Genomic DNA, 24,942 nt, shown 5'->3' with positions numbered 1-24,942 from the left:
TTTTCTGCCTTTCTTCCCCCTTTGCTGTATTTGCATTCTTGCTTGATCTCTGCTGGCTACTTTGAAAAAAAAGCTTATTTCTTTAATTTTTTTTTTTTTGTGTTTAAAATATTTTTGTAGGATCAAAATGTTAAACTTCATTTTCTGTACACATGATTCAAAATTTATATGAATAGAGACAACAGTCAGGTAGTGCCTGGACATGACTGTATTTTCAATAGGGCTTGAAAAGGACAATTTGGAGTCCAGTTTGGAGGTGAAGTCAAAGGAGTTAATTATACAATTTGAATGTAAACCTTGCTTCAAATGCATCTAAGGAATCAGAAGATCAGTTTAGATGTAGGGGAAGAGACCCACTTTTAAAAGAACTAATTTTTTTCAAGGACAATTAATATGTTGCCTGGTGTTGCTTGTTAGGAAAAGACTCAAGAAGCCAGTATTATGTTTAATTTACGTATCTTACAAGAAAGAATACAATTTTCTGCACACTCTTCTGGCTATGGAATATTGTGCTAAAAGGTTCTTTATGTCAGTTGCTCTAATGTTAGATCAGATATCACCTCTCTAACATCACAGATGTTTGGATTTTGAGATTAATTTTGAAGTGAGGACACAGTGTGTTGTATGGTTGTATTAGCACAGAGGCTCCTATGTTCTATATAATGACAAATTAAAAGGCCTTTTGTCTTTTTATTTAAAAAAGTGTATTTTATATAAAGTCTTCAGTGCAATAACACCCTACACCATGTTACATTCTTTATGTTTCCCCTGTAAACAGCTTTCCTGAACTTCCTTTGCAGTTTGTGCGATATATTATTCCCCCCACCCTAGATTTGGATAAATGTGACTATTTGCTCAAAAATTGATCCAATTACTCTCTGAACATTTGGTTTCTTCATTGAAAAGGAATTAAAACATTGATTCAGGATTCTGCAGTTAGTATAAAATATAAAAAAATATATTGATTGCAAAACTATCTCCCTGAACAATCTTCATTTTCCAGTGCTATGAAGAGTCAGACCCCTTTCAGGTGCACAGGGGAGTGCCTTCATCTTAAGACTCTTGAAGTTGTTGTAAAATTAATTCCACAGCTGTTGGAGACTGACTCTGGAACTCAAAAATATTCCTCCCCTTACTGTGGTGAATGGGAAACAGGTCTGAAATGGCTTCAAAGTTTTAGAAAAAACAGAAGAAATATACTCAGGTAATTTTGCATGATTTGCTACGTAGCAATTCATGACGAATGAAGTGATCCTGGATTGCACATTTTATACTTGCTGTAATCAAATGAAAGCCAGGTCCAGTCCTGCAACTGCTCAAGCAAACGTTTTGATCAGGAATTATACATGAGCTGGATATTCAGGAATGGATTCTGTGCATGAAGTCGAGATGGGAAAAAACAAATGTTTAAAGCTGTGCTTCTGGAAATAATATTCAGCATAGTCAAAAGCATATAATGAAATTATACCAAAAGCATTTCTAAAGCTTGATATTTTTGCTTCTGTTACCACAGCTTCCAAGATTTTAAAAAATACAGCATCTGTTAATAAAGAGAATTGCATTTCCTTTGCTTGCACAATTTCAAAATAAATGTGCTTCTCTGAAAACATTTAAAACATAGCAGTCCATGAGGGCCTAATCTCATCTGATTTATACAGCTAAAGCTCCCATTGATTTCCATCAGGAGAGAGATTCTTGCCATCCTTGTTTTTATTTCAGTCATTCCTATTCTTTTCTTAGGCTCCCACAGTTTTCAGAAGAAATTAATCTGCACAAGGACTGAGGCTTTGATTTCACAGTTCCAGTGATTTTACTAGGGGAGAACTGGTTTTGTGCTCAGGAGAGCCTAAGGAATGAAACCTCTGCTCCTGCAACACGTTCCCTATGGCTGGATTCCTCCCTTTCCACCAAGTGGCACAGATCTGAGGGGGCTTTTCCAAAGTGTAAGGGTCAGCTGGGAGAAAAAGCACACATAGGAACACGACACACCTCAGTCTTCCCAGAACATCTTGAGTGGGATTTTTTCTGTGGATCCACAGCATGAGATCGGATGCCATTTGGACTTAATTTGGTCTTCGTTAGTTCACTAGAATGTAAAGGCAGATTGAACAGGCCCATGTGATTTCATAAAATTGCACATAGAAAATACAGACCAACACTTTAGGCATGTAGAAATTGACTGGCATTTAGTTTTAGTCACTGAAAATATATAGGAAGAAAAAAAGAAAAATAAATATAGAAGATTAATGACTATAAAATACTCAAGAGCTATGTTTTGGAACAGTGAAACACAACATGATTGAAATATGTTAAGCAGAATGCCATAGAAATCGATAGAACTGAATACAGGAACAAGTTGCAATGAACTGCAATAAAGGACAAAACCAATCGTTTTTATTTCGAGAATTAATGACCAGACATTGTTTGGAAAAAATAACATTATATTCCCAGTTTCTTGAATGACTGAAGAGACTCTTTAATGTTATCTTGTTATGGAAATCAGAATACTTAGGGAAATATAAAAAGTTTTTTGTTTGTTTGTTTTTTGTTTTTTTTTTTTTAAACTGAAGGATTGTGCTGTTCTCACTGTTTGGTCCAGACACCAGATTCTAAATTTTGGTGCTTTTCAAACTTGCTTCTTTTCCATGGGCCAGGCTTGGGTGAGGTCTGTGGCATAAGCTCAGTGATTTCAAGCAGAGGGCAACTTTGCAACAAAAATTCTTACTCTTTTACATTAAGTGCATTAGGTGCCTGATGTTTACTCATTTAGGTGACAACAAATGACACATAAATAAGAATTAACCTAGGTCTTCTCTGGAAAGTAGAAGCCTTCTGTTTTAAACCAAATTTTGGGGGGTCTAAAGTGCTTTTAAGGTTTCCATTCTTGCTTTCTCATGGTCTTCACCATGCTTGCTGTTACAGTGCTGCCCTGGAAGAAGCAGCTGCTCCCCTCCACGCATGGGGAAATGAAAGGCCAAATATAATGCAGCAAACCTGTAGCACAGCAGTGAGCTGATGCTGGAACTTCTAAACATCTCCCCAGACTTTTAACTGCTGGACCCTCTGGCTATCAGCTGTTTTTTCCAGCTATATGATTTTTTCCAGCTATATGATTTGGGATAATAAAGGGTACTACCTCCCCCTACAAAGCTTGTCTCTTCTGTCCTTGCACCATAACAGCTTCAACAACATTGCCATTATTGAAGTATGGGCACTACATGTAAAGAAAAGAGGAAGAGGACTCGAAGAATATAGAAGTAAATATTGTTACATCAAAGGAAAAAAAAAAAGAACATGGGTAGATTTGTTTTCTTTTAATACCAAGTTAAAATAAATGTTCTAAGAGATTGAGAGCTTTGGGATATGTCTATATAGCCATTTGGCACTATTTATTGCCACCAAAATAATATATTCTTTTTTCTTAAAATGGATTTTTTTTCTGAGTTATGAAATGTTGGCAGTTTTCTACAAAAAATATGAAATACTTCAAGTTCTGGTCATTAAATCTTTGCTTTTCCTCACAGGATCATCAATTAAACTGACAAACACAATAGCCAAAGTTATGCAAATGAAAAAAAACACAAACCTATCATGACTTCCAGCACAGATAAACTAAAATACTGTAGTCCTTAATTAACAGATATACTCATGAGCTTTTTAACAGAAAGCAAGATACTTGAGATGCTGTAAGTAGAAGTTGCAATTTTGCAACATAAGTCTGTACAAAACCTCCAGGCAGCACGCTGTGAAGGAAGTACCTGTGTCCCAGGAAATGCTTTTTCCATAAATCCTTGTTAAGAGTAGCTTTCCCCCAACCCCAAACTATTTACAAATATATGCATTTTTTTTTCAAACTCAAAGCACCTTGTTTCACATCTTTATGAATGCATGCATTGACATTTTATCCTTTCATGTGCAAATTCTAAAATTCATTGTAACCAAGAAAACGAAAAAGTTAAAAGAGTTTAAAATCTGTCTACAATCATAAGTGAAAGGATCAAAAATGTCAGATGTTGCAGAACACTGGCTCCTAGCAGAGTTTTTTTTAATTCACTGTTCTTAGGTCATTTCCCTCATTTTTTTTTCAGTTTGTTACAAAAAGCAGTCTTTTTTTTTTTTCTCTCTCACTCTTTCTTTTTTTTTTTTTTTTTTTTTTTAATAGTATTTAAACTAAACAACTCTTCATGCCATGCAAAAATAACTTTTTATGCACTTTTTGTTGAGGCTTTCCATGTTTTAGTTCATAGGCATTACTAACCGTGTTTTAAGAAAAGGTATTTTTATTGCTTTTGTAACTAGTCACATGCTAGTTTCACGTGTGGGACAGTAACCAGTTTCTCCAGGACTTGTATGAATTTCTGGAGCAAATAAATGGTTTTCCATTTTGTGACCTTCTTGGTTACTGTCCTTCTTTACCTCACCCACAGCATGGTAAATGTCTTGGGTGCAGTTGTGGCTCATGGTTTTGGGTGAAGAGCTGACCTGTGGCTCCTCTGTTAAATGGTTGCCATCACTGTGTTTATCTCCACAGCAATTTGTTTTGACATCCTGTTGTTTTTCTTCCTTTATACCGTGTAACTCCATAAACTCTTCTTCTCCAGCATCTATTTCAGTGAAGCTCCTCCTCTCTTTTGAAGGGAAAGTGAAAATCTTTTGTTTGGGAAAGAGAGGGGAAGATTTCACGGGTCCCTGACAAAGTGCTGATGCATCAGCACCAAGTAAAGGTCGTTCCCCTTGAGGTGAATTTTCTTCTAGGAGGATGGTGCTGATGTGCTGAGGGGTGGCCTGTGTGGCCTCTGCTCCTGCCATTACTGGCAGTGGCCTTGCAGTGCTTGGTGGAGTAGGTGGAGCACCTCCTCTGTTGTCTTTAAAATTCACTTTAAGGGATCTAGATTTTAACGGGTTGCCACCTTTCAGGGAACTTTTGGGGCTTTCCATGGCAGTGTCTAAATGCAAATGACCATGCAAAACAGCTTGGGACCCACTGCCATCACTGGCCACAGCTCTGTCGATTGGGTTATAGTCAAAGGTGACATCGGTTGGAGAAAATATTCTGTCTTTTGTGGATGGTATAAACTGAGAACTCCTTACTCTTTGGTTGTCTCCCAGGTTAGCAGGATCAGCTGGAAATCTCATCTGCAAGTGAGAGCCAGGAAACAGAGAAAGGGGAGACCTCTCTGTTTCTGTGAAGTCTGTGGCACAGCTGGCAAAGCTGTCGATGCTGGATGTGCTCCTTATATCAGTAACAAAGTCTGTGAGGCCGGCTGGCAGGGGATCTCTCTGACCTGCAACTTCTTCCATTTCTATTTCTTCTTCATACCTAGGTGGCTTTGCTGATTCGTCTTGGTAGCCAGCATTAAGATTAGGCTGAGACTGAGCTTTAGTAATTTCGTTATACAGCATCTCCAGTTTTTGGGCACTGAGGTGCTGTGGGCTGGAAGAGGCTCCAGCATTGTTTAATTGCTCATGGGAGTCTTGTTGACTGATCTCTTGGTATTTGTTCTCATAAGATTTGTTTGAGCTTGTTTCAGACAGTGTTCTTCTGGCCCATTTCCACCGGCTTGGGGACAGGTGGTTGTCATCAAGAGTCTCCTTTGGATTCACTGTTTCTTCAGGCTTTCCAGAATCTACTGCCACATCTATCATTTCCATGCTTCGAGCAAAGGCATCTTTCAAGTTCATGGAGACAATGCTGCCATTTCTTTTAGCTCGCTCCAGTGCTTCTCTCCTCTTAATTGCCTTCTCCTGTCTTTTCTGCTCCTTATAAAACTCTGAGAAATTATTCACAATAATTGGTATAGGCAGGGCTATGACCAGCACTCCAGCAATACAGCAAAGTCCTCCAACTATTTTACCTAATAATGTCTTAGGATAAATGTCACCGTATCCTACAGTAGTCATAGTGATTGTTGCCCACCAGAAGGATGCAGGGATACTGGTAAATTTTGTAGCATCCTCATCCTTTTCAGCAAAGAATACAAGACTTGAAAATATCATGATTCCCATGGCTAAAAATAATATCAACAAGCCCAATTCATTGTAGCTCCTCCTGAGTGTGAACCCTAGAGACTGAAGGCCTGTTGAATGCCTGGCAAGCTTAAGAATCCTTAGGATCCTCATAATACGAAATATTTGAACCACACGTCTGACGTTTTGGAACTGCAGGACACTTTTATTGGACTCCGTGAGGAAAATGGTGACATAGTATGGCAAGATAGCCAGTAAGTCAATGACATTTAATGGGCCTTTGAAGAACTTCCACTTATTTGGTGAGGACAGAAAACGCAAAAGGTACTCCATGGTAAACCAAGCAATACAGACAGCTTCAACGTGTGCTAGCTGAGGGTTGTCATTTGGCTGCCCAAATTCATCTATTTCTTGAAGCTCTGGTAGTGTGTTAAGAGACAAAGCAATAGTGGACAGTACGATGAACAGAATGGACACAATGGCCAAAATCTGTAAAACAAAATAAACAACGTTTTGGTTAGACTGATACAAGTGTATTTGTCAGGGCTTGCTTTAATCCTTTCAGATGTGCACGTGCTTCAGAATGGTGGAAGCTGCTTTGGATGCTGCTGCGTTCATTATTTTATTTTTACTGCTTTAATTTTTCCAAGAGAGAAAACATTGGGCTCATCCTAGACACGGTCAAAAGATGGTTTTCCTGTCTGCAGTAAACCAGTTAATTTCAGAAGCAAGCCATGACTGATCTTACCTTTTTTCAATTACAATGGGAATTTGTATTTATTATTGCAAATGACCAAGTGGAGGATGTAAAGTTCCTGCTGATGTGCACAACTTTATTAATTGTGTAAAGCTTCACATAGGGTGGAGAAATGACTGACAACCTACCATGTGTGAGCTGCCAATTTAGTACTACACAGTGCACACCTTCCTAGCCATGCATAATAAATTCATGAGCCAGAAGTCAAAGTTATGAATAAACAAGAAGCATTATTCAGTGTAGTCATGTCAAATGCCTAGACAAATATCAGGTGATACTTTGGCCCTGAATTAAGTGAAGAGCAAAGTGTTAAAAAATAAAATGATAACGCTGTACCCAGTTTCTCATCATGATTAAAATGTGTAAGTAGATTAATGCTCTCTGGAAATAATGATGCAATTTCTGTCCCAGGAATAAGGTTTTCTGAAATATTTTATAATTCATTTTGATAAGGTTCAGGCACCTCTGTGCCTCACAGCCTGGCTACCTGGTCATTCTCATTTACAGAACTAGTGTTATGAGAAAAGAAATTAATCTATCAGAGAACCTAGTGGTTTTTCTACAAACTTTATTTATTTATTTATACTCAAAGGAACTTGGGTAGCTTTGAGGTAATGTGTGAAGTGTTAAAGTGATGCAAAAATTATTCAAACATTTAAATTGGAAAATATACATTGTTTTGTCTAGAAGTCCTAAGTAAATCCAGGTTTATACTAGAAATGCTGAAATAAATTGGTTTGTGCTTTTAGTTTAAGCTAATTCATAAAACCATTTGTTCTCATTTCTCAGAAACGGTCCTGTTAATTTGGTGATAGTAATTTGGTGTATACATTGAAGGACACAATAAATCTGACAAGATTTCTGTAATACCCAAGAAAAATGAAATGCAGCTAAGCAGAATGCAAGTGTGATGAATACATGGGTAGAGACTGGTAACAAGTGATGATAAAAGCTCCAGAGACAGAAAGACCACCTCACTCTCAGAGAAAAATAGCAGAAAGTCTGTTTCAGCTAAGGATTACTAAGCACAAATTCAGCTTTCTAAGCACAGACAGAAATAGCTCATGGTATGAGGTTCTGTATTTGGCACCATTTTGTACTTATGTGCTCTATTTGGCCTTTCCCAGTTTATAATAGTGCAGAACAGGTAGCTCCTTTCATATTTTAAAGTATTCCTAACAGATTTGTATCTGTCCCTGCCAGTGCTGCTTCTGCCTTTTCTTCTCCCCATATTTATTGGAGGAATAAGAATCATTTATTTCTCCTGGAAAGTGAGTTGCAGACCATCTGTCTTCATCCTTCACATGGCCCATACAGAAAATATACTCTGATTTATCTATCCCATTTAGAAGAGCTATGCATCCCTTCAAAACCATAGCAAAAGAAGCCAGGCACAGTAAAGAATGAGGGCAGTAACACTGCATCCTTAGGCAGGACTGAATCATAGAATCATACTGGGTTGGAAGGGACCTCAGAGATCATCAAGTCCAACCTTTGATCCACTACCACTGCAGTTACCAGACCATGGCACTGAGTGCCACATCCAGTCTCTTTTTAAATATCTCCAGGGATGGAGAATCCACTACTTCCCGGGGCAGCCCATTCCAATGCCTGATCACTCTCTGGGTAAAGAAGTTCTTTCTAATATCCAACCTAAACCAAGACCGTGCCCTCTTGTCTTGCTGAGAGTAGCCTGGGAAAAGAGACCAATCCTCACCTGGCTACACCCTCCTTTCAGGGAGTTGTTGAGAGTGATGAGGTCTACCCTGAGCCTCCTCTTCTCCAGGCTGAACAGCCCCAGCTCCCTCAGCCTCTCCTCATAGGGTCTGTGCTCGAGTCCCTTCACCAGCCTGGTTGCCCTCCTTTGGACCTGCTCCAGGACCTCAATATCCTTCCTAAACTGAGGGGCCCAGAACTGGACACAGTACTCGAGGTGTGGCCTCACCAGGGCTGAGTACAGGGGCATAATGAAATGTGTGAGGTCCTGTAGCTAGGACAGAGGCAGACAAAAGGCAACACTATTGGAAAGCAGTAACTACCTTTCCTACTGTGCAAGTGCTTGTACCACATTTCCCTGTGAAAAGTTTGAAGCTTAAAGTGTACTGGATTCTCCACTGAAATTACTGTGAAGTAGGTAATGCATGCTCACACTCTCCAGCATACTCAGTAGCATAATTATGCTTTCAGAATTCAAAGAAAAAAGCAAAACACGGTAGAGATCTGAATTGTTGAGCTTGCAGTTTCTGTCAAACTGATTGCTTGTTGGGGCCAGCATCTCAATCTAAATAACAGCATAGGAAAAAGCTGTACAATGAGGGACACAATTATTTGACATCCATTTTTCTCAAAAAATAAAATCATCAAACCTATTTTAATTAGGAAACATTAGTGTCTGTCATAGGGAATTTACTTTATGCCTAAATATTAGCCTGCATACAAAAGTTTCTAGAAAAGAGATGACTCCATGTATAACACCCCTTCTTACAAAGTGTGACAGTGCTAAAATTTAATGCATTTTATAGGTCCTGAATACAAAACTTTCCTGTTGTCACCCAGGTTGTTTTATTGACAAGGACAATCTATCTGTTTATTCCAGGCATTTATTCATATGCTGGTGACACACAAGCCTGATCTCTTGCCAGATATTTGAATAAAATCTACAGAATAGCAGGCCTGGAATTTTTAGAGTTTTATCCATATCATCTAAAAACATGAGTCTGTTCTTGGTGAAAAAAATCTATAGCAAAAGAAGGTATACTGGTTTCTTCTAATCTAAGAACTTCAAGCTTTTGTTTGTCTGTCTTGTTGTGTAATTAAAGCTGTGCATCATTCCACACACAGTGTGCTTTAGTTAGTTCAATTGATTAGATTTTACAGCTCGTTAGGCAAAGAATGGCAGGGGATCACTACAAAGACTGCATGGAAAAGACCAAGAAAAAAAGGTCTTCCCTATTCTGAGTCTACATAAAGAACACTTTGTAGATAGCATTACCCTGGTAAATCCTCATAGACCAAATGCAGCTTATATTAATAGGAACACTGAGTTTATAAGAGGGGCCCATAGCAATCTGCTCAGCTGGCTGTGCTGATACAGAAGAGTAAATAAAACTTCTGCTGACTGAATCTTTACCAGCAGAACTTCCTGCATTCTGGGTATGTTTCTGGAACTGTCTTCTGGACTGAAATGCCTGGAAAATTTTGCATACTCCAGGTAGTAATTCTATGAGCACAGTTTAGCAATATAATTCTGAACATGCAATATTTAATCTGAATTTTGGAATATAATTAATATTCTGTTTACATGAGAAATTCTGGCAGTTTTTGTTATTTAGCTATGGTTTTCAAAACCATGTGAAAGTCCAACTCTAAGAAACTTTAAAAATACTTCATTATAAATTGCTGAATGCCTCTAAAAGAATGGACATACTTAATTTGCTCTCTAATGGTCTGGGTATGAGACATTTGAGTGCAAGGAATAGTAAAACATTCCTTGAGTTAATGATGCAGTCATAACAGGCTACTCAAGATACAACTGTTTCTGATTTTTGTGGGAGCAAGAACTGGTAGCAATCTGATAATACAGTGGTTTCCCAGTATTAACTTACCTCTAAAAACTGGATTTTTATTTTTTTTTAACCTGTACATTAATTTCATTACTCATTATTGCCAGCACTGAGGGTTTCTTCGCAGAATGAGCATACAAACTGAGGCAGAAAAGAAAGGTGTAATTGAATAGGCTTCAAATTGCTCCTTGCAGTTCTGCAGCAGCTGATACTGTGAAAAGGCTTCTGACATAACTGACGTGCCAGTGTTGCTGTTATATAAAGAGAGGAAAAAGTATACATTAAGTTCCCATGAAAGTATAGCTGCTCAGGGACAGTTCAGTTGAGCCATATCTAGCAGTCAGTGAAGTATATTTAGTTAACAGAGGTTTCAGTCTGCCAACAGATAAAACTACCAGCAATGTTTCCTTAATTTTTGTTCCAGGGTGGGATCTAGCGTAGGATCTAGATCATGTAAATAACAGACAACAACATAGTTGCATTATTTTTCAAATCTCTAGCTCCATAGGCACTTAAATTGGTCAGACTGTTGGATATTCTTCTATTTCTGAATTTAAATGTATGATATTATGTTCAAATAAAGTCTCTTTAGCTTTGGCGTTAATAAAAAATGTAGAAAAAACCAGTAATTGTTCAGCTTTTGAAGGAGTTCTGATAGCAGTTACTGTATCAGGTTTCTTTGGCACTAAGCTGTATCTTCTCTGAAGCATCTGCTCTTAGGAAAGAGTTGCCCAGATCTAGGTTTGGGCAGATAGATAACTGGAGTTGGTCTCAGTTCTTCAGAGAAACCTGAGAGCTACCAAGTGCTGTAGCCACCAGGGTCTGCTGTATCTTGCCTAAAAGCATCCCTAGCCTGTAGCACAGAGCTCCCAGCTTGAGCCCAGACAGAACACGAACTCAGAGCCACCCTGGCAGAAGCAGAAGGTCAGATCAGGGAGGCTTTCATTTCTCCGAGGGAGTAAGCCCATAAAAATGGAAGACACATTTATATGCTTGATGGGAAGCTAACAGAAATAATTTGAAATTGGCAGCATCCTTTATTGGCAACAGTCTTCAGATTGAGTATTGAGTTTTCAGCTGAATGGAACAAAAAGTTTTGCAGAGTAGGAGCCTTGTCTTGTACATCTGTCTAAATCTGCGTGTGTCCTGTTCTTGACACCTAGGACTATCCGAAATAGAGGCTTATTTGGAGCAGCAAAGACAACACTAGAAATTGAGCTGCTTTCCAGCTGTACACATTATCATGTGGAATTTCAAGATTAGTCAGGACAGGTCTGTGGATATTTAGGGAGGAGTCCATTTTACTTTCCTTCAGCAAAAAAAAAAAAAAAAATGCAAAGGAGAAGCACATTTCCATGTCTGTACAAACTGGTTAAGTGCAAGGATATTTTACCAGCTCAGATAGCACTTATCAGGAGCACACCATGGCAATGCCTTCAGCAGCTGCCACCACTGTTCCATGCTAGGGCCTGCAGAACAAGGTCATCAGACATCGACTCTGTCCTTGGTCTTTTCATTGTCTCCTTTGTTTGTGACCCTGGGACTTCCCTGTTCCAAGCATCACCTTTTCTTTCTGCCCCACTGTTCTACATTGTGCTCTCTGCAGAGAGGGCTGTATTCAGTGCAGTTCTGCACTCAGACTGTGGAGCAGTGTGTCCCAGAGTCTCACATCACAAACAGTCTGGCAGACTTAGACATTTGTTGCTTTGATTCTGATGTTTCAGGTCACACTGAATAAGTTCAACAAACAGGCAAGGCATTTTGCTACCAGTAATGGGCTCTGGCCCATTCTAGCTAATGTCCTTTATTAACACAGGGTCCTTGGCCAGGGGACATGACACAGGAAATGAATAGGTACAAACCCTACTTGGAAAAACACTGGAATTATGGTAAGCCTTAGGCATGCCAACTCTAACCAAAAGGTCTGTCAGTTTTAGCCAAACTTACATTCCTCAACACTGAAAATTATGTATAAGTATAGATGTATTGCACATGGTTGCACACACTCCTTGTCTTAAGTAATGAAAGAATTCTCCATCAGTTAATTAGACCTACATGACAATTTAAAAATACCCTAAAACTACTACTGAGAAATGTTAGATATCAGCCCTCATTTTAAGCCAGGTATTGTGACTTCAGCATCTGCTTTGTCATTATTTGTGCTGAGTACATGCAAGCAGTGTAGTAGTAAGATGTAGTAATAAAGAAGTTACATCATTTTGTCAAAAAATTTCCAAACATAAATCCTTTGTAGTTATCTTACAAGGCCTGCAAACCTTCATTACTTATGCACATCAACTTTTTCAGAGTACACATTACATCTCTTTTTACCTCTCCAGAATAAACCTAGATTGCAGAGTATTGGCACAAGTGTAACAGCTCCATATAGAATGCTGTGTTTAATTTTTGAAAAATAAGATGGAGGAGAGGGGAATAATGTAACAGAGTAACATAAATTTAGTTCATCTTACAGCTTTATCACTGTTGCCCTTTCAGGATCACATCTGATAATGGCTCTGACAGCTTGTGTAATCACTGAACAGCTTCTTTCTTGCTACACTCCATCTCCTTCCTTGATGACATTATTTAGAATTCTGACCTTTCATTTCCACTTTTCCCTAGATCATTATTAATATTTTTAAGGACTCAGTTTGAATGTTTTTCATTGATCTTTCAGGGATATTCGTTAAGCCTGACTCTGAAGGTTAAGATCTTTATGTTTTACTTATCTGGTGCCTAAGTGGTGCAAAGTCTTTTTTTTGTCTCTTTGCACTGGCATCACTGTCACCTTTAAAACATTGTCTAGAAATGCTCAATTAGGAGTTTTTCACTAAAAATTTTAACACTAGGTGTACAGATACTCCCTAAAATGTCTAAAGATCTATAGAGGTGACTACAAGTTCATCAGCAGTGGTGGCAGAGATCTTGGAGACCAGAGAAATTGCACTAGGCAGAAGTAGGAGTCAATGAAATGCAAGTGTGACTATCAGTTGGCTCTTCAGCAAAGCCCTGAAGAAACCTGCTGTAATTATGAGCAAAAGCTGAGGATAATATTTGGAATATCTCTTAGGCTAGTGAAAATGGTAGACCTTAAGTAGTCACAGATGAAGGCAGTCTTCAGATTTTGACAAGAGGCACATGTGTACAGTTCACCATCAATGGAGACAACCCTGTTTATTGAGCAGTAAGTTTATTGACCTCTGTTTATTGAGCAGTAAGCTAATGAGCATTACCTTGGGCTCACTAACAGATTAAAATCCCAGTCAAGTAACTTCTAATATTTTTTGTTGTTGCTGAACAGCCAAAAACTATCTCAGCTGGAGGCATATAATGAATTATTTGATAATAAATAGCAAACTGCCCACTCGGGCTTAATAGAGAAGAAATGGCTGTTCCAGAGTCAGTCAGTGAATTTATTTTTTTCCTCCACTAGGAACTAGATAAGCCTATGAATATTTGTCATATTACTGACAGAAGTGGAGCTGGTATTTGCTTGAAAATATAGTCTAAGTAGTTTAATTAATTAAATAACTTGAAGTAATGTAGGTCACAGTGAAAATAAAAAGTATATCTAGCTAAAGCTTTCTTTGCTGTATAATGGGGGAGATTTAACTCCACACTACAGATAAATGCAAAAAAATTAACTGCAAGAGTGACACTAAATGCTTTATTTATAAATCAGTTTTGTGTCTGCAGAACTTTTAGACCTCCTTAAATGTTACTTTTGGATAAAACAATTCGCCAATGTGTGTAACAAGTCAACTAAATTTATATAAAAAATGAATGTGATTACTTTATTAAAGTCCCCTGCCTGTCCTCATTCAGAAGTTTTCTAAGCCTTTTGGTGATTGCAGCTGACATGTTTAGATTGTGTTTTGTACTAGCTGTCTAATTTTTGGGTAGTGAGAGATGATTATTAATGTTTAGATGAATATACCAGAATCTTCATAATTTCCATCCAAGTTAGACAAAGAGCTTTAAGTTCCCAACTCTTTTGCACAGCAGACCATGTGCAAGATCTGTTCTGCACTGCTGCAAACACAAAACATTGGCCTCATTACCAGGAACTGAATCCACCAAAATCCCCCCAAAAACAATATCACAAACAAAGAAGTTATCTCAAGGAAGCAGCTGGGCTGATGGCTGCACTGGTGGGACCCGGAGGGGGTGATGGGACCCAGGAGGGAGTGATGGGACCCAGATGGGTGATGGGACCCAGTGGAGGTGATGTGAGCCAGGAGGGGGTGATGGGACCCCACAGGGATGATGGGATCCAGAGGGTGTGATGGGAGCCAGGAGGGGGAGATGGGACCCAGGAGGGAGTGATGGGACCCAGATGGGTGATGGGACCCAGTGGAGGTGATGTGAGCCAGGAGGGGGTGATGGGACCCCATGGGGATGATGGGATCCAGAGGGTGTGATGGGACCCAGGAGGGGGTCATAGGACCCAGGAGGGGGTGATGGGAGCCAGAGGGGGTGGTGGGACCCAGGAGGGGGAGATGGGAGCCAGAGGGGGTGATGGGAGCCAGAGGGGGTGGCGGGACCCAGAAAGGGGTGGTGGGACCCAGAGCGGGTGATGGGACCCAGGAGGGGGCGATGGGAGCCAGGAGGGGGTGATGGGAGTCAGAGGGCGTGGTGGGACCCAGACGGGGTGGTGGGACCCAGACGGGGTGGTGGGACCCAGAGGGAGCGTTGCGGGGGGCGCGGGTGCTATGGGCGCCGTCGGGGCCGGTGCGGGTCGGGCCGGGAGCTGTCCCGATCCCCGGTGCTGAACGCGGGCCCCTAGCAAGGGAGGTGCTGGTCAGGCGGTTGGGGTGCGCCCATTGGCTGCAGGATCCCCTCATCTAAACCACACTAAAAGCAGTGCTGGCAGAGTATTTGGTTTTCACAAAATACCCCTGAAGGAGGATGGAATCTCACCAGAGGTGAAAGACCATAGAATCATAAAATGATTCAGACTGGAAGGGACCTTAGAAGTCATCTAGTCCAACCCCCCTGCCATGTGCAGGGATGCCTCTCAACCAGACAAAGTTGTTCAAAGTCTCAAAGATTTATTTTTCTTGCTTGCTGTTTCATAATTTTTTGAAAAAATCCAGCAAATCACAGTGGAGCTAAACAAGGAGTAATGACAAATCAAAACCCAGCTGCTTAGCTCTGAGAAGTTCTAACAGAGGCTGTTGAATGAATATAATGGAGGAAATCAGCACACCTGATGTAAAGATTTATTCTGATGCTGCTAATTTTGATATTAATACTCAACTTGTAACAGAGAGCTGGATGAAACAGATGTAAAAAATAAATGCTGTAGAAATTGGAAAAAAAAATATTGGTTCTCACTGTATTTGCTATTTAGTTTTAATGGAGAATGCTTATAGTCAAGACCTCAGGTTGTTAACCAGGACTGACTGTACACTTGAGACTAATTTGCTGACAATCATATTAAGATTTTTATTTAAACTATTCTCAATTTTATAAGCTTTCTTAAAAATGACTATTAGTGGCATGATATAGTGAGTAAGTGTGACCTCCCACCTGATGGCTGCTGTTATCTATCAAAGAGATTTGCAATTCATCCTTATTTGAAATTATGACAGGCACAAAATTCAGGCATAATCTTTACTCACACTTTAAAAATAATCCTTTTATCTTGGCTCCATGTCAATTTAGACATATATTTCACAACTGTCACTCTATGTACAACATCTACATCAATGTATAGGTTTACATAAAGATTATGCCAAAATTTCTGACACTTGGAATCAGAGAAAATGCTAGGGAAATGAGTCCAGTCTGCTGTTTCCTCTTTCACAATACAGTTGTGCCTACTTAAAGGCCTGAATTATCTTAAGTGTCCTATTTCTTACCAACTTTTTTCCTCCCTTTTCCCTCATAACCAATTTATACTTCCCTGGAAATATACACAATACCATATTTTTTTTCTCATTATTATACAGACCTGCATTTATGACATTTAAAATATTAACTATAACTTCAACAAGAATATATGAACCTTTCATATTACATCAAGTGTTTTAGTATGCTATCAAATTGTAGCAGACATTGATTTATTACTTACACTGAATTAATTATTTAAAGACCATGCCCATAACCGTGGGGACTATGGACTTAATATAAGGAAGGTTGTTTGTTTTGTCAGTGACAGCTAAAATGGTACTCTAGAGCATTAGACAGCTTGGTGGAAAACAGGATACTTTATGGAAGGCCTAAACAAGACACAGATTCAGAGACCCTCTCTAGGTGCAATAAATATTCAAGCTGCACACCCTGACCCTATCAGATAACATAAGAAGGTAATAAAATCAGAGCTTATTGCTTTTACTGGTAGTGAATCAATTGATTATTTACTACTATTTCTTTCAGCTTCAGCAGGTCCCAAACATCCAAACATCCAGGAAAAGATGGAGTCAGATTCTTTGAAAGCTGATGCAAAGGATGGCCAGTTTTTCAGTGCTCCTATTTTTGACTTTTTTTTTTTTAAACCCATGGGAACACACTGCCAGTAGAGCTGCTATGATAAAACCAACGGCATGGACTTGGAAACAGAGCTACACATTTTGAACAGGCTTCCTTACCCTCCTTTTCAACTTTGTCTTTCATGTTTGTTTTCTCCAGTGACTCTGAAATCTGTGCTTCTACGAGTCTCATCTCCTGCTGTGGCTACACAGCCAAAATTTGCAGAGGTACACATTAGACTGAAGACAGTTCTTCAGGTTGGATGCTGAGAAACAGAGTTCAGGATCAGAATTTTGGTTAGAAACTTTTTCTTATGTTAAATGTCCCTTCAGAATTACTCCAGAAACTTCATCTTTAATATTCCAGTTTCAAGCCTTTTTTAAGGTTTGAAGTTTTCTGTAACACCTGCAGGGTACCAATGCTCTTCACAAAAATACATAAAGGTCCTCACATCATATTTAAAAAGGCCAAAATGTAATGGAATAAAGATCTGAGGCGCAGAATATATGATCTATTGTTAAAATATTATTCAAAGTTACTGCTTATGCTATTGTGAGCTACTCAATAGGAAAATGCCTGTAAATGATGTAAACCTTCCAGTTTAGGGCTGTTATTCAGACTCCACTTGTAGCACAAATAGCTTGGTAAGGTGATGGATACAGTGTTCAAGGAATGTTCTCTCCTAAACTATGCGTTGGCCAGAAGAGGAGCTGAATATTCAGTGCTCTACAGAAAGAGTGGTTTTGTCCAGTCACATACGAACATCTCTCAGGCTTCAGACACTCATGATCTACCTGCATCACAGATCCAGGTTTTGTTCTCAGGAAAGCAAAAGGAAATCAGCCATTGCCTTTAAGCAGAGTGCACAAGTAGGGTTCGAGTATTTCTGTGAACTTTACTGGGATTTTGATGGTCACCAGGGGAAGAGGGATGCCTGTGTAAAAAGAGCAGGTTTGGATGAGGAAGCAAATGAACAAAGTGACAAGCCTTGGTCTAGCATTCCACAAACGGTGTTTTGATATTTTTCCTGTTTCTTTTTTTTTTTTAACCAGTAGATGGCTCTGTTCGATCATGTACTTGTTGACAAGGACACTATTATTCTTGTCACAACACACATTTAGTACAAACAACGTTTGCCATGGAATGTGGGTGAATGTAAAAATGCCAACTTGATGCTCTTGGCATACCCTGCTGATTTCTGACCAACATAAGCCCCTGGAAGCTTTAGTGAGAGCTCTGGCTGCTAACCAACTTTAGAAACTTTCCTTGTGGAACTACTCTGTAGGATTTCAGGGGGACAAAATAATATTGGTGTGATTATATGGGTGTCCATCTAAAGTGTAGTAACTTTAGGACAGCTTTCTTTATCACATGTGAAGGCTCTTGGGAGCATCGTACAGGACCATTGGGTGTATTTCATTTCTATACAAGGCCTCAAGAAATTCCACTTTGAGATAGATGAATGATCTTCTCTGCTTCATGAATGTGTAAGGTAATATTATTGTTTCTATAGCTATCAAGAGTAGTAATGTGGATCCTTTGAGACATTCACACCTAACTGAAAATATTCATGTGATGCAATTCTATGCAGACATTCATATTTTTCTCATGATTTGAAAAATATCTAGGAGATCTATATACCTATTCTAAAATCTTTATAAAGAGATCAGCAGTTTTGAAACTATTAAAAATCTATGATTTTGTATATGCTCCATGCTAGTCAGGTGCTCCCTTGCTAGAAACCCTCTAGAAGCTGCTTGGATTTGTGGCTCTGCCTCACGCTAATTGAATCACATAAGCATCTTATGTTAGTGAAGAAAAATGTTGCCTTGTTGAAATGCTTGATGTGCTCACATGAACCAAAGAGGCATTTTGAGACTTTTATTTACCATAAAGACCCAAGTTTATGTTGGGGGAAGCAGGAGGGAGCACTGCATCAAGGAGAAATATGTGTCATGGAGTTTCCCTGCATCTTCACACTCTCGCATATTGTGCCTGTTTTTCCCACTGTTAAGAGGAGCCATTTGTGGGCTGCTTTTTAACCCACATTTGTGCTCTAAGTGCCCTCTGATTAGAAGAACAGATGGTCAGTCTCAAAGAGTCATTGGTCCTGTGTCACTGGTTCCACCTTCTCAGCAGACACCTATTTCTAGGAGCCAAGGCCAACATGTAGTAGAAGGAAGTGTCAGGCCTTACCCTGTAATGACTTATTGTTAGACACAGCTGTTCCACAAATGCACAGATGATGAAAAGCTAGTTGTGGAAGGGGAAATCAGTGTGGAGCAGTTGCAAAAGAAGGACCAAATTGGCTGTCAAATTTTCCTGATTGTCAAACTGATGGCCAGTCCACGGGAACCCCAGAGCTTCCATGACTGCAGCTGCACACAGCAGTTTCCACAGTTCACTCAAGCTTAATGCAAGAAATAATCCTTACAAAAAAATTGGCAAGTGTGAACAGCTATAATAATGTAGCTATTTGCAGCAAGGCTATGGACAGTAAAATCCATCCTCAAAGAACACTTACACATGTAATAAATACATGATACTCTGGCTACACCTCAGGAAGTATCTTTTGTATCTGACAATTTCATAAAACATGTATTTTTTCTTTTATCTACCAGAATCTGGTAATTTATGATGAAGACTTGGAATGGAGTCTTTGGGGTATTTTCAATTGCTTTTAACTTTACACTGATCACATCTACTTCCTGAAAGCCACATAGCCCCCCCAACTACCACCACCAGAAAGCCAAAAGTGTGCTCTAAGGGCAATGTGATCCTTTATTCTGCCCAGTGTTTGTGATAAGGGGTACCACTGCATAAGAAAATCATAGAGACAAAAATCTGTGTTACTATTAATCAGATGGGCCACTCAAAACAAAGTAATTTTTTTGAAAAGTCTTTTACTGTGGAATATAAAGGACAAACCCAAGTGACTGGTAGTTTACAAAGAATAGTAACAATACCTGAGAAGGGCAGTACAGGTAAGGAACTGAACAGTTACACTTGGAATAAACTGGAACCATTGTGCATAAGGAATATATGTGATAACGCTATGGGCTGTTATGAATGGTTTCTCTGAGATGTAAACATACAGCTCTTTTATTTCAACACAGTTATTTATTATTGATCTTACAGACTGTGGTTACTTCTGCTTTATTTTGGTTCCTTCGTGCCCAATTATTTTTTCATGTAGATAGCCTGATGAGAAACACATTTTTATGGGAAAATACCTCTTTCAGTATAACTGGAAGCTAACTGACATTAATGTATTTCATTGCTATTAATAGAAACATGGCAACAGCACCGTGGCTGCAGTTTTGCTTTTTTTCCAAAATGATTTCTCCTAGTAGTCATGGAAGTGCATGCTCCTGTAATGGTTCTCTGCTCCTTTGAAAGATAAGAGGTGGGAGAGAGGTGATTTGTTGCCATCAGTAAAATACATTTGGCATCACAGAAAATTTAATTTAAGTCTGAAAGCAAGGAAATGGCAATACTGCTTTTGCCATCATACATGATGCAGGAATTCATGGGAGGTGGAGGAAGGAGGAATATTTAAGGTGATTTTCAAAGTCTGAGATATTGGGCCTTGAACAGTCATCTTTGAGCTTCTGTTTATATTAATCTTTAATAATATCTTCTGTCTTGACAAAAGAAACTGGGATTACTCGGAAATACTAGGATTATTTGGAAATATAGAAATTATTTAGAAATATGGGACTATGTTAACTCACAGTGGTTGAGGGAAAGATACCATCCTCCATCAGCCCTAACATCACCCTTTGTGGATCCCTTTCTGCTACAATGATTCGGTCCCTGATTCTTTTTCAAGCCCTGGTTCACTTCCAGGACTTTTCCAGAGGCAGGTAACCCCCTCCCTCTGAGATGAGACCAATATTCCTGATAATATATTCCAAGAGACCAATATGGACAAAACATTTAAGTCTAAAACAGGAACAAGGATGTCTAGAGGAGATTTCCCCATGACTTCCACCTCTGCACAGGACCTCTTTTGCTGTAGGTGGCCCCACTAATACTTCCCAAATGAGAGGGACTGCTGTTACCTGTCTGTGTGCTCAGGCTGGGACAGGACAGACATCATCACTGTCCCAGACATGCTTTTAAATGCACATATTATAGCTATAATGTGACACTGAGCCTGACTGATGAGAGAAAGCACTCACATCACAACTGTGTGATGTAATTGTGTGTATTTTATGCATCTGTAGGGGGAAGCATGCTACATGGAACTCAACAAGATAAAAAAAAACGATGGGTTTTTATCAGCAGGAGGCTTATTTCAGAGCAGTATGATTTGGGTAAGAAATCCCTTAAAGGCTTGTGAAATCATAGAAGAGGAATACAAGCTCCAAACCTCTCTCAGTGGAAATCAGGGATCCAAACAGTAAAATGGTGCCAGTGAAGGAAGTGATTAGTAGATGTATTTTCACTGGCTGATCCTTCCACTAAAAGTTAGTCTTTTGATATGATGAACAGCATTGCTATCATAAAAATGTGCAGATAAAATCGTATTGAAAGTGTTAAACATCAGCAATGTTAGTAGGATCACCAGCTGCAAACCGAACCTAGAAGCTTGAATGAAAGGGATTAGGTTTTTCTTCTTTACATCAAAGGAGAACATGTCTCCTCTGAAATACCCTGTCAAAGAGAAAAAACTGCAGTCCTCTTTCCACTAAAAAGTCTTGTTCTTTTATTAAAACTCATTTAGTTTCTAACGCTGTAGCCGGAAAGAAAAGCAATATTTATTTTGGAATTCCCAATTGCTTTTGAATTTGATGAATGACTTAAATTATTTGCTTATCAGATTTCATTTAGGAATGAATTGTATATTTTTTTTTTCCACAGGGTGTTACAATTGCTAAAGAGTTTCATCAATTTTCCATTAATGTCTAAGTCAGAGAGAATTACAAAGCAGAGGCATCAGAACCTCTTGGTACCAGAAGTTGGGATTAGCATATTAGCACTTAAGCAATGTAAACCTTGGCCCATTGGTGACAAGAGATTAAACTGCAACATTCTGTGCCTGCTGTGAACACAGTTACTACACCTGGTCTAGTGTGTTTTCTGAAGCTCAGAAATCCAGGTCCACTTAACTTAGTTGGAATATCCTCACTAACTTCAAGAGTCAAAGACACGTGCAAAGCAGGCTTTAGGGATCAAAATCCTACTTTAGGTTGATATATTTTAAACCAGCTCAAAAGAGTCAGACTTTAGATGTTTCTTAGATTTTTTTTTCAGTGACATATCTGTTTAAACAGCTATCACCTTTTTTTTTTTTTTTTTTTTTTTTTTTTTTTTTTTTTTTTAAATAGTATTTAGCCATTGCAAGTTTGAATAGAGGCAGCAAATACATAGGCATGGATGCCTTATATAAAATGACAACAAAGGATCATAGAATGTCAGGGTGGAAAGGACCTCAAGGATCATCTGGTCCAATCTTTCTAATGTTACTGTTTATATGACATGTCTCAGCACCCTGTCAAGCTGAGACTTAAAACTCTCCAAAACAGGGGAATCCACCACTTCCCCTGGGGACCATTCAAATGTCCGACTGTCTTCAGAGTGACAAATTTTCCTCTTGTGTTCAATCAGAATCTCTCCAGGAGCAACTTGTGCCCATTACCCCTCCTCTTGCCCATGTGACTCCTTGTAAACAGGGAATCTCATCTTCTTTGTAGCCCCCTTTAAGTACTATAACCCTGTAATAAGGTCTCCCCTAAGCTTTATGTTCTCAAGTTTGAACAAACCCAGTTTTTTTAGGCTCTACTCATATGGCAGGTGCTCTAGTCTTCTGATCATCAACATTTTCTATTTATCAAGCATGCCAGAAGTTTCACAGGAATGAAGTTATAAAAGGAATTTGTTGTTTTTCATTACTATTACCTTAAGCTTTGCTGACCTGTGCATTATCAAAACTTACACCTAGGTCCTGATATTGGAAACCAGGTGGCCTTCCTAGATATAAGCTGTTGCATTTTCAAGAGACTGAAATGCAAAGAGCTCCTGGGGGAGGCTGCAGAATGTCATGTCTACAGTCACACTTTTCCTAGCTATGAATTTCCTATTGTATAAAATGCCTACATAAAAAATACTGCAGAGTATCTGCCAAGTTCACATTGGTCTTATGAGGATCAATTAATAAAGTTTGGCATGTGATAAACTTTCAGATATTAGTTCCCATTTAAATCACAGCAGCTTGCTGGCTCTCTTTTGGGAGTGAAGGGTTGGGGTTATCATTCATGTCCTGCCACACAGGAGCTCAAGGGTGTGTTGGCCACAGTTTAAGGACCTTCACTGGTATTCTTGCTACCAGTTCTTAAATAGCTCTGGAAGATACCACACTGGACCAACTGTTAGCATTAACCACAACTTTACTACCTCTTCAGAGTACTGGTCTGCATGACATGATTTTGTGGCATTGGATATCTTGTTTTCTTTGTAATTCATTATTTAATACGATTTAAATTGCCTTGCTGGAAGAATGTAGTTTGCTTTGGAGTGGGCTCTTTACAGACAATTGACACTCTTGTCTGGATCTAGATTAAACTTGTTACTGAATGAACACAATAAATGGAAAGGAACAATAGGAAGATGAGGATGCTCTCTTTACTGGTCAAGGCTTAGTACCACATATTATCTACTTTATATGTTTTTTACATGAGTGCCTTCAGAGGGAATGAGGGCTCTTATGAATTCTGGTAACAATGCAGCAGTAAGTGCCCTTTTGATGGATAAAAAGTACAGTTTATTTTTTTCACTGATCATTAATATTTGTACCTGCTTTATATATGTAAGATCTTTTTGGAACAATAAAAAAAGTGTACTTAGATTAAATGATAATTGGTTTAATAGTCAACAATTTTAGTTTCCTCACAGCAAATTATTACTTCTACTAACAACGTTAATCCTCAAAGATAAGAGCATGGCTTGAGATGGGTAAACTAGTCTAGGGCTCCAGAGTCTGTGTAGTTCAGTTGGTTGGAGTGGCTTATATTAATTCTCTTTGCTTTCTCCCACATCTATAATATCAAATATAATTTCCAAAAAAATAGTTGGCTTTTCCTTCTCTTCCCTCCTGAGAAGCACTTTTTTTGCAGAAGTTCTGCCCAAAGCATAAAAACATGAATAATGTATTTATTTTATATATCTTCTATGGCAGGAAGAAGTTTAAGTATCCCATTTGGCGAAAAACCTATTAACAAACTAGAAATTAAAAAAGAAAACAAAACCAAACAACTCATCCTTTTTCTCTGCTCTCCGCTGCCTGCCAAGCTGGATGGCTGCCATGATGAATTATTCTCACAGGACAACCTTTTCACTACATTTGGTTAGTTCATTAGAATTTCTGTTTACCAATAAATAAGATTCCCCTTCAGAACTTTATGCAAAGACATAATCTATCCATACAGGCATTTGTGCATGGTTATCTGCCTTAACTACAGCATCTACAAAAGCAAAAACCTTAATGCAGTCAGGAAAGGAACCTGTGAATCGTTTCAGTTCAAATGCCTTATTAATGGCAATTACAACTGATGGGCAGAAAGCTGAGTTGAAACATAGGAGAACAGCTGATATGCTGACAGACAAGAGGTCAAACCTTTACAGAGTTGCATATGTTCCTGCTGAAAGCTTAAGCAATTACTTGCACGCATGGTTATTTATAGCATTAAAGAGTGAACTGGGAGCATTGGTATCTGATCCATATGTCAGATGCATAAAGCAAACTGAATGCCAAGCAAGGGAACAACAGATGTCTGTGAAGCTCCTCTCGTTGACAGATGTCATTTGAATAAATTTTATTAAATATTAATGGCCACTTAAGAGGATTTCCTCTACTACTTCCTCTCTGGAATAGTCATCAAATCACAAATGATCTGAGCTGCATTCAGCTATGAAATATACCTCTGCTACTTCAAGGTCTAGAGAAAGCTGCATCTCAGGCCCTTCAATGACGAAATCTTTCTTAATCTTCTCTGGTGTGGAAGCTAACTCACACTTGGAGCAGTACTACTAACTCCTGAGCATATGGGGAACAGAAATTGCTGGCTGTAAGTATCAAAACCTTCATGTTAAGAATAAAACCAGCCCCAGACTATCAGACGTCCTGGTTAGACAGGAAGTTTGACTCCATGCATTAGTTGTATTGGTTTCCCTTTAGCA

The 24,942-nt window shown here is 38.9% G+C and overlaps 1 protein-coding gene across 2 annotated transcripts in view; it reads right to left on the bottom strand.

Annotated features, from left to right (window-relative positions):
• Positions 1–1,512: 1,512 nt before the first annotated feature.
• Positions 1,513–24,942, bottom strand: part of KCNB2 (potassium voltage-gated channel subfamily B member 2) — a 193,712-nt gene continuing 170,282 nt past the window's right edge. For both annotated transcript variants that reach the window (XM_030444108.1, XM_030444107.1), the window contains one exon: positions 1,513–6,456. In XM_030444108.1, the coding sequence (XP_030299968.1) occupies positions 4,300–6,456 (2,157 nt within the window). In that variant the 3' untranslated portion in view covers positions 1,513–4,299. The remainder of the gene's footprint in view (positions 6,457–24,942) is intronic.

The sequence above is a fragment of the Calypte anna genome, chromosome 2 (assembly GCF_003957555.1).
Source record: "Calypte anna isolate BGI_N300 chromosome 2, bCalAnn1_v1.p, whole genome shotgun sequence".
Lineage (NCBI taxonomy): Eukaryota > Metazoa > Chordata > Aves > Apodiformes > Trochilidae > Calypte > Calypte anna.
Note: the sequence above shows the minus strand (reverse complement) of the source record. Positions and strands in the feature narration are given on the sequence as shown.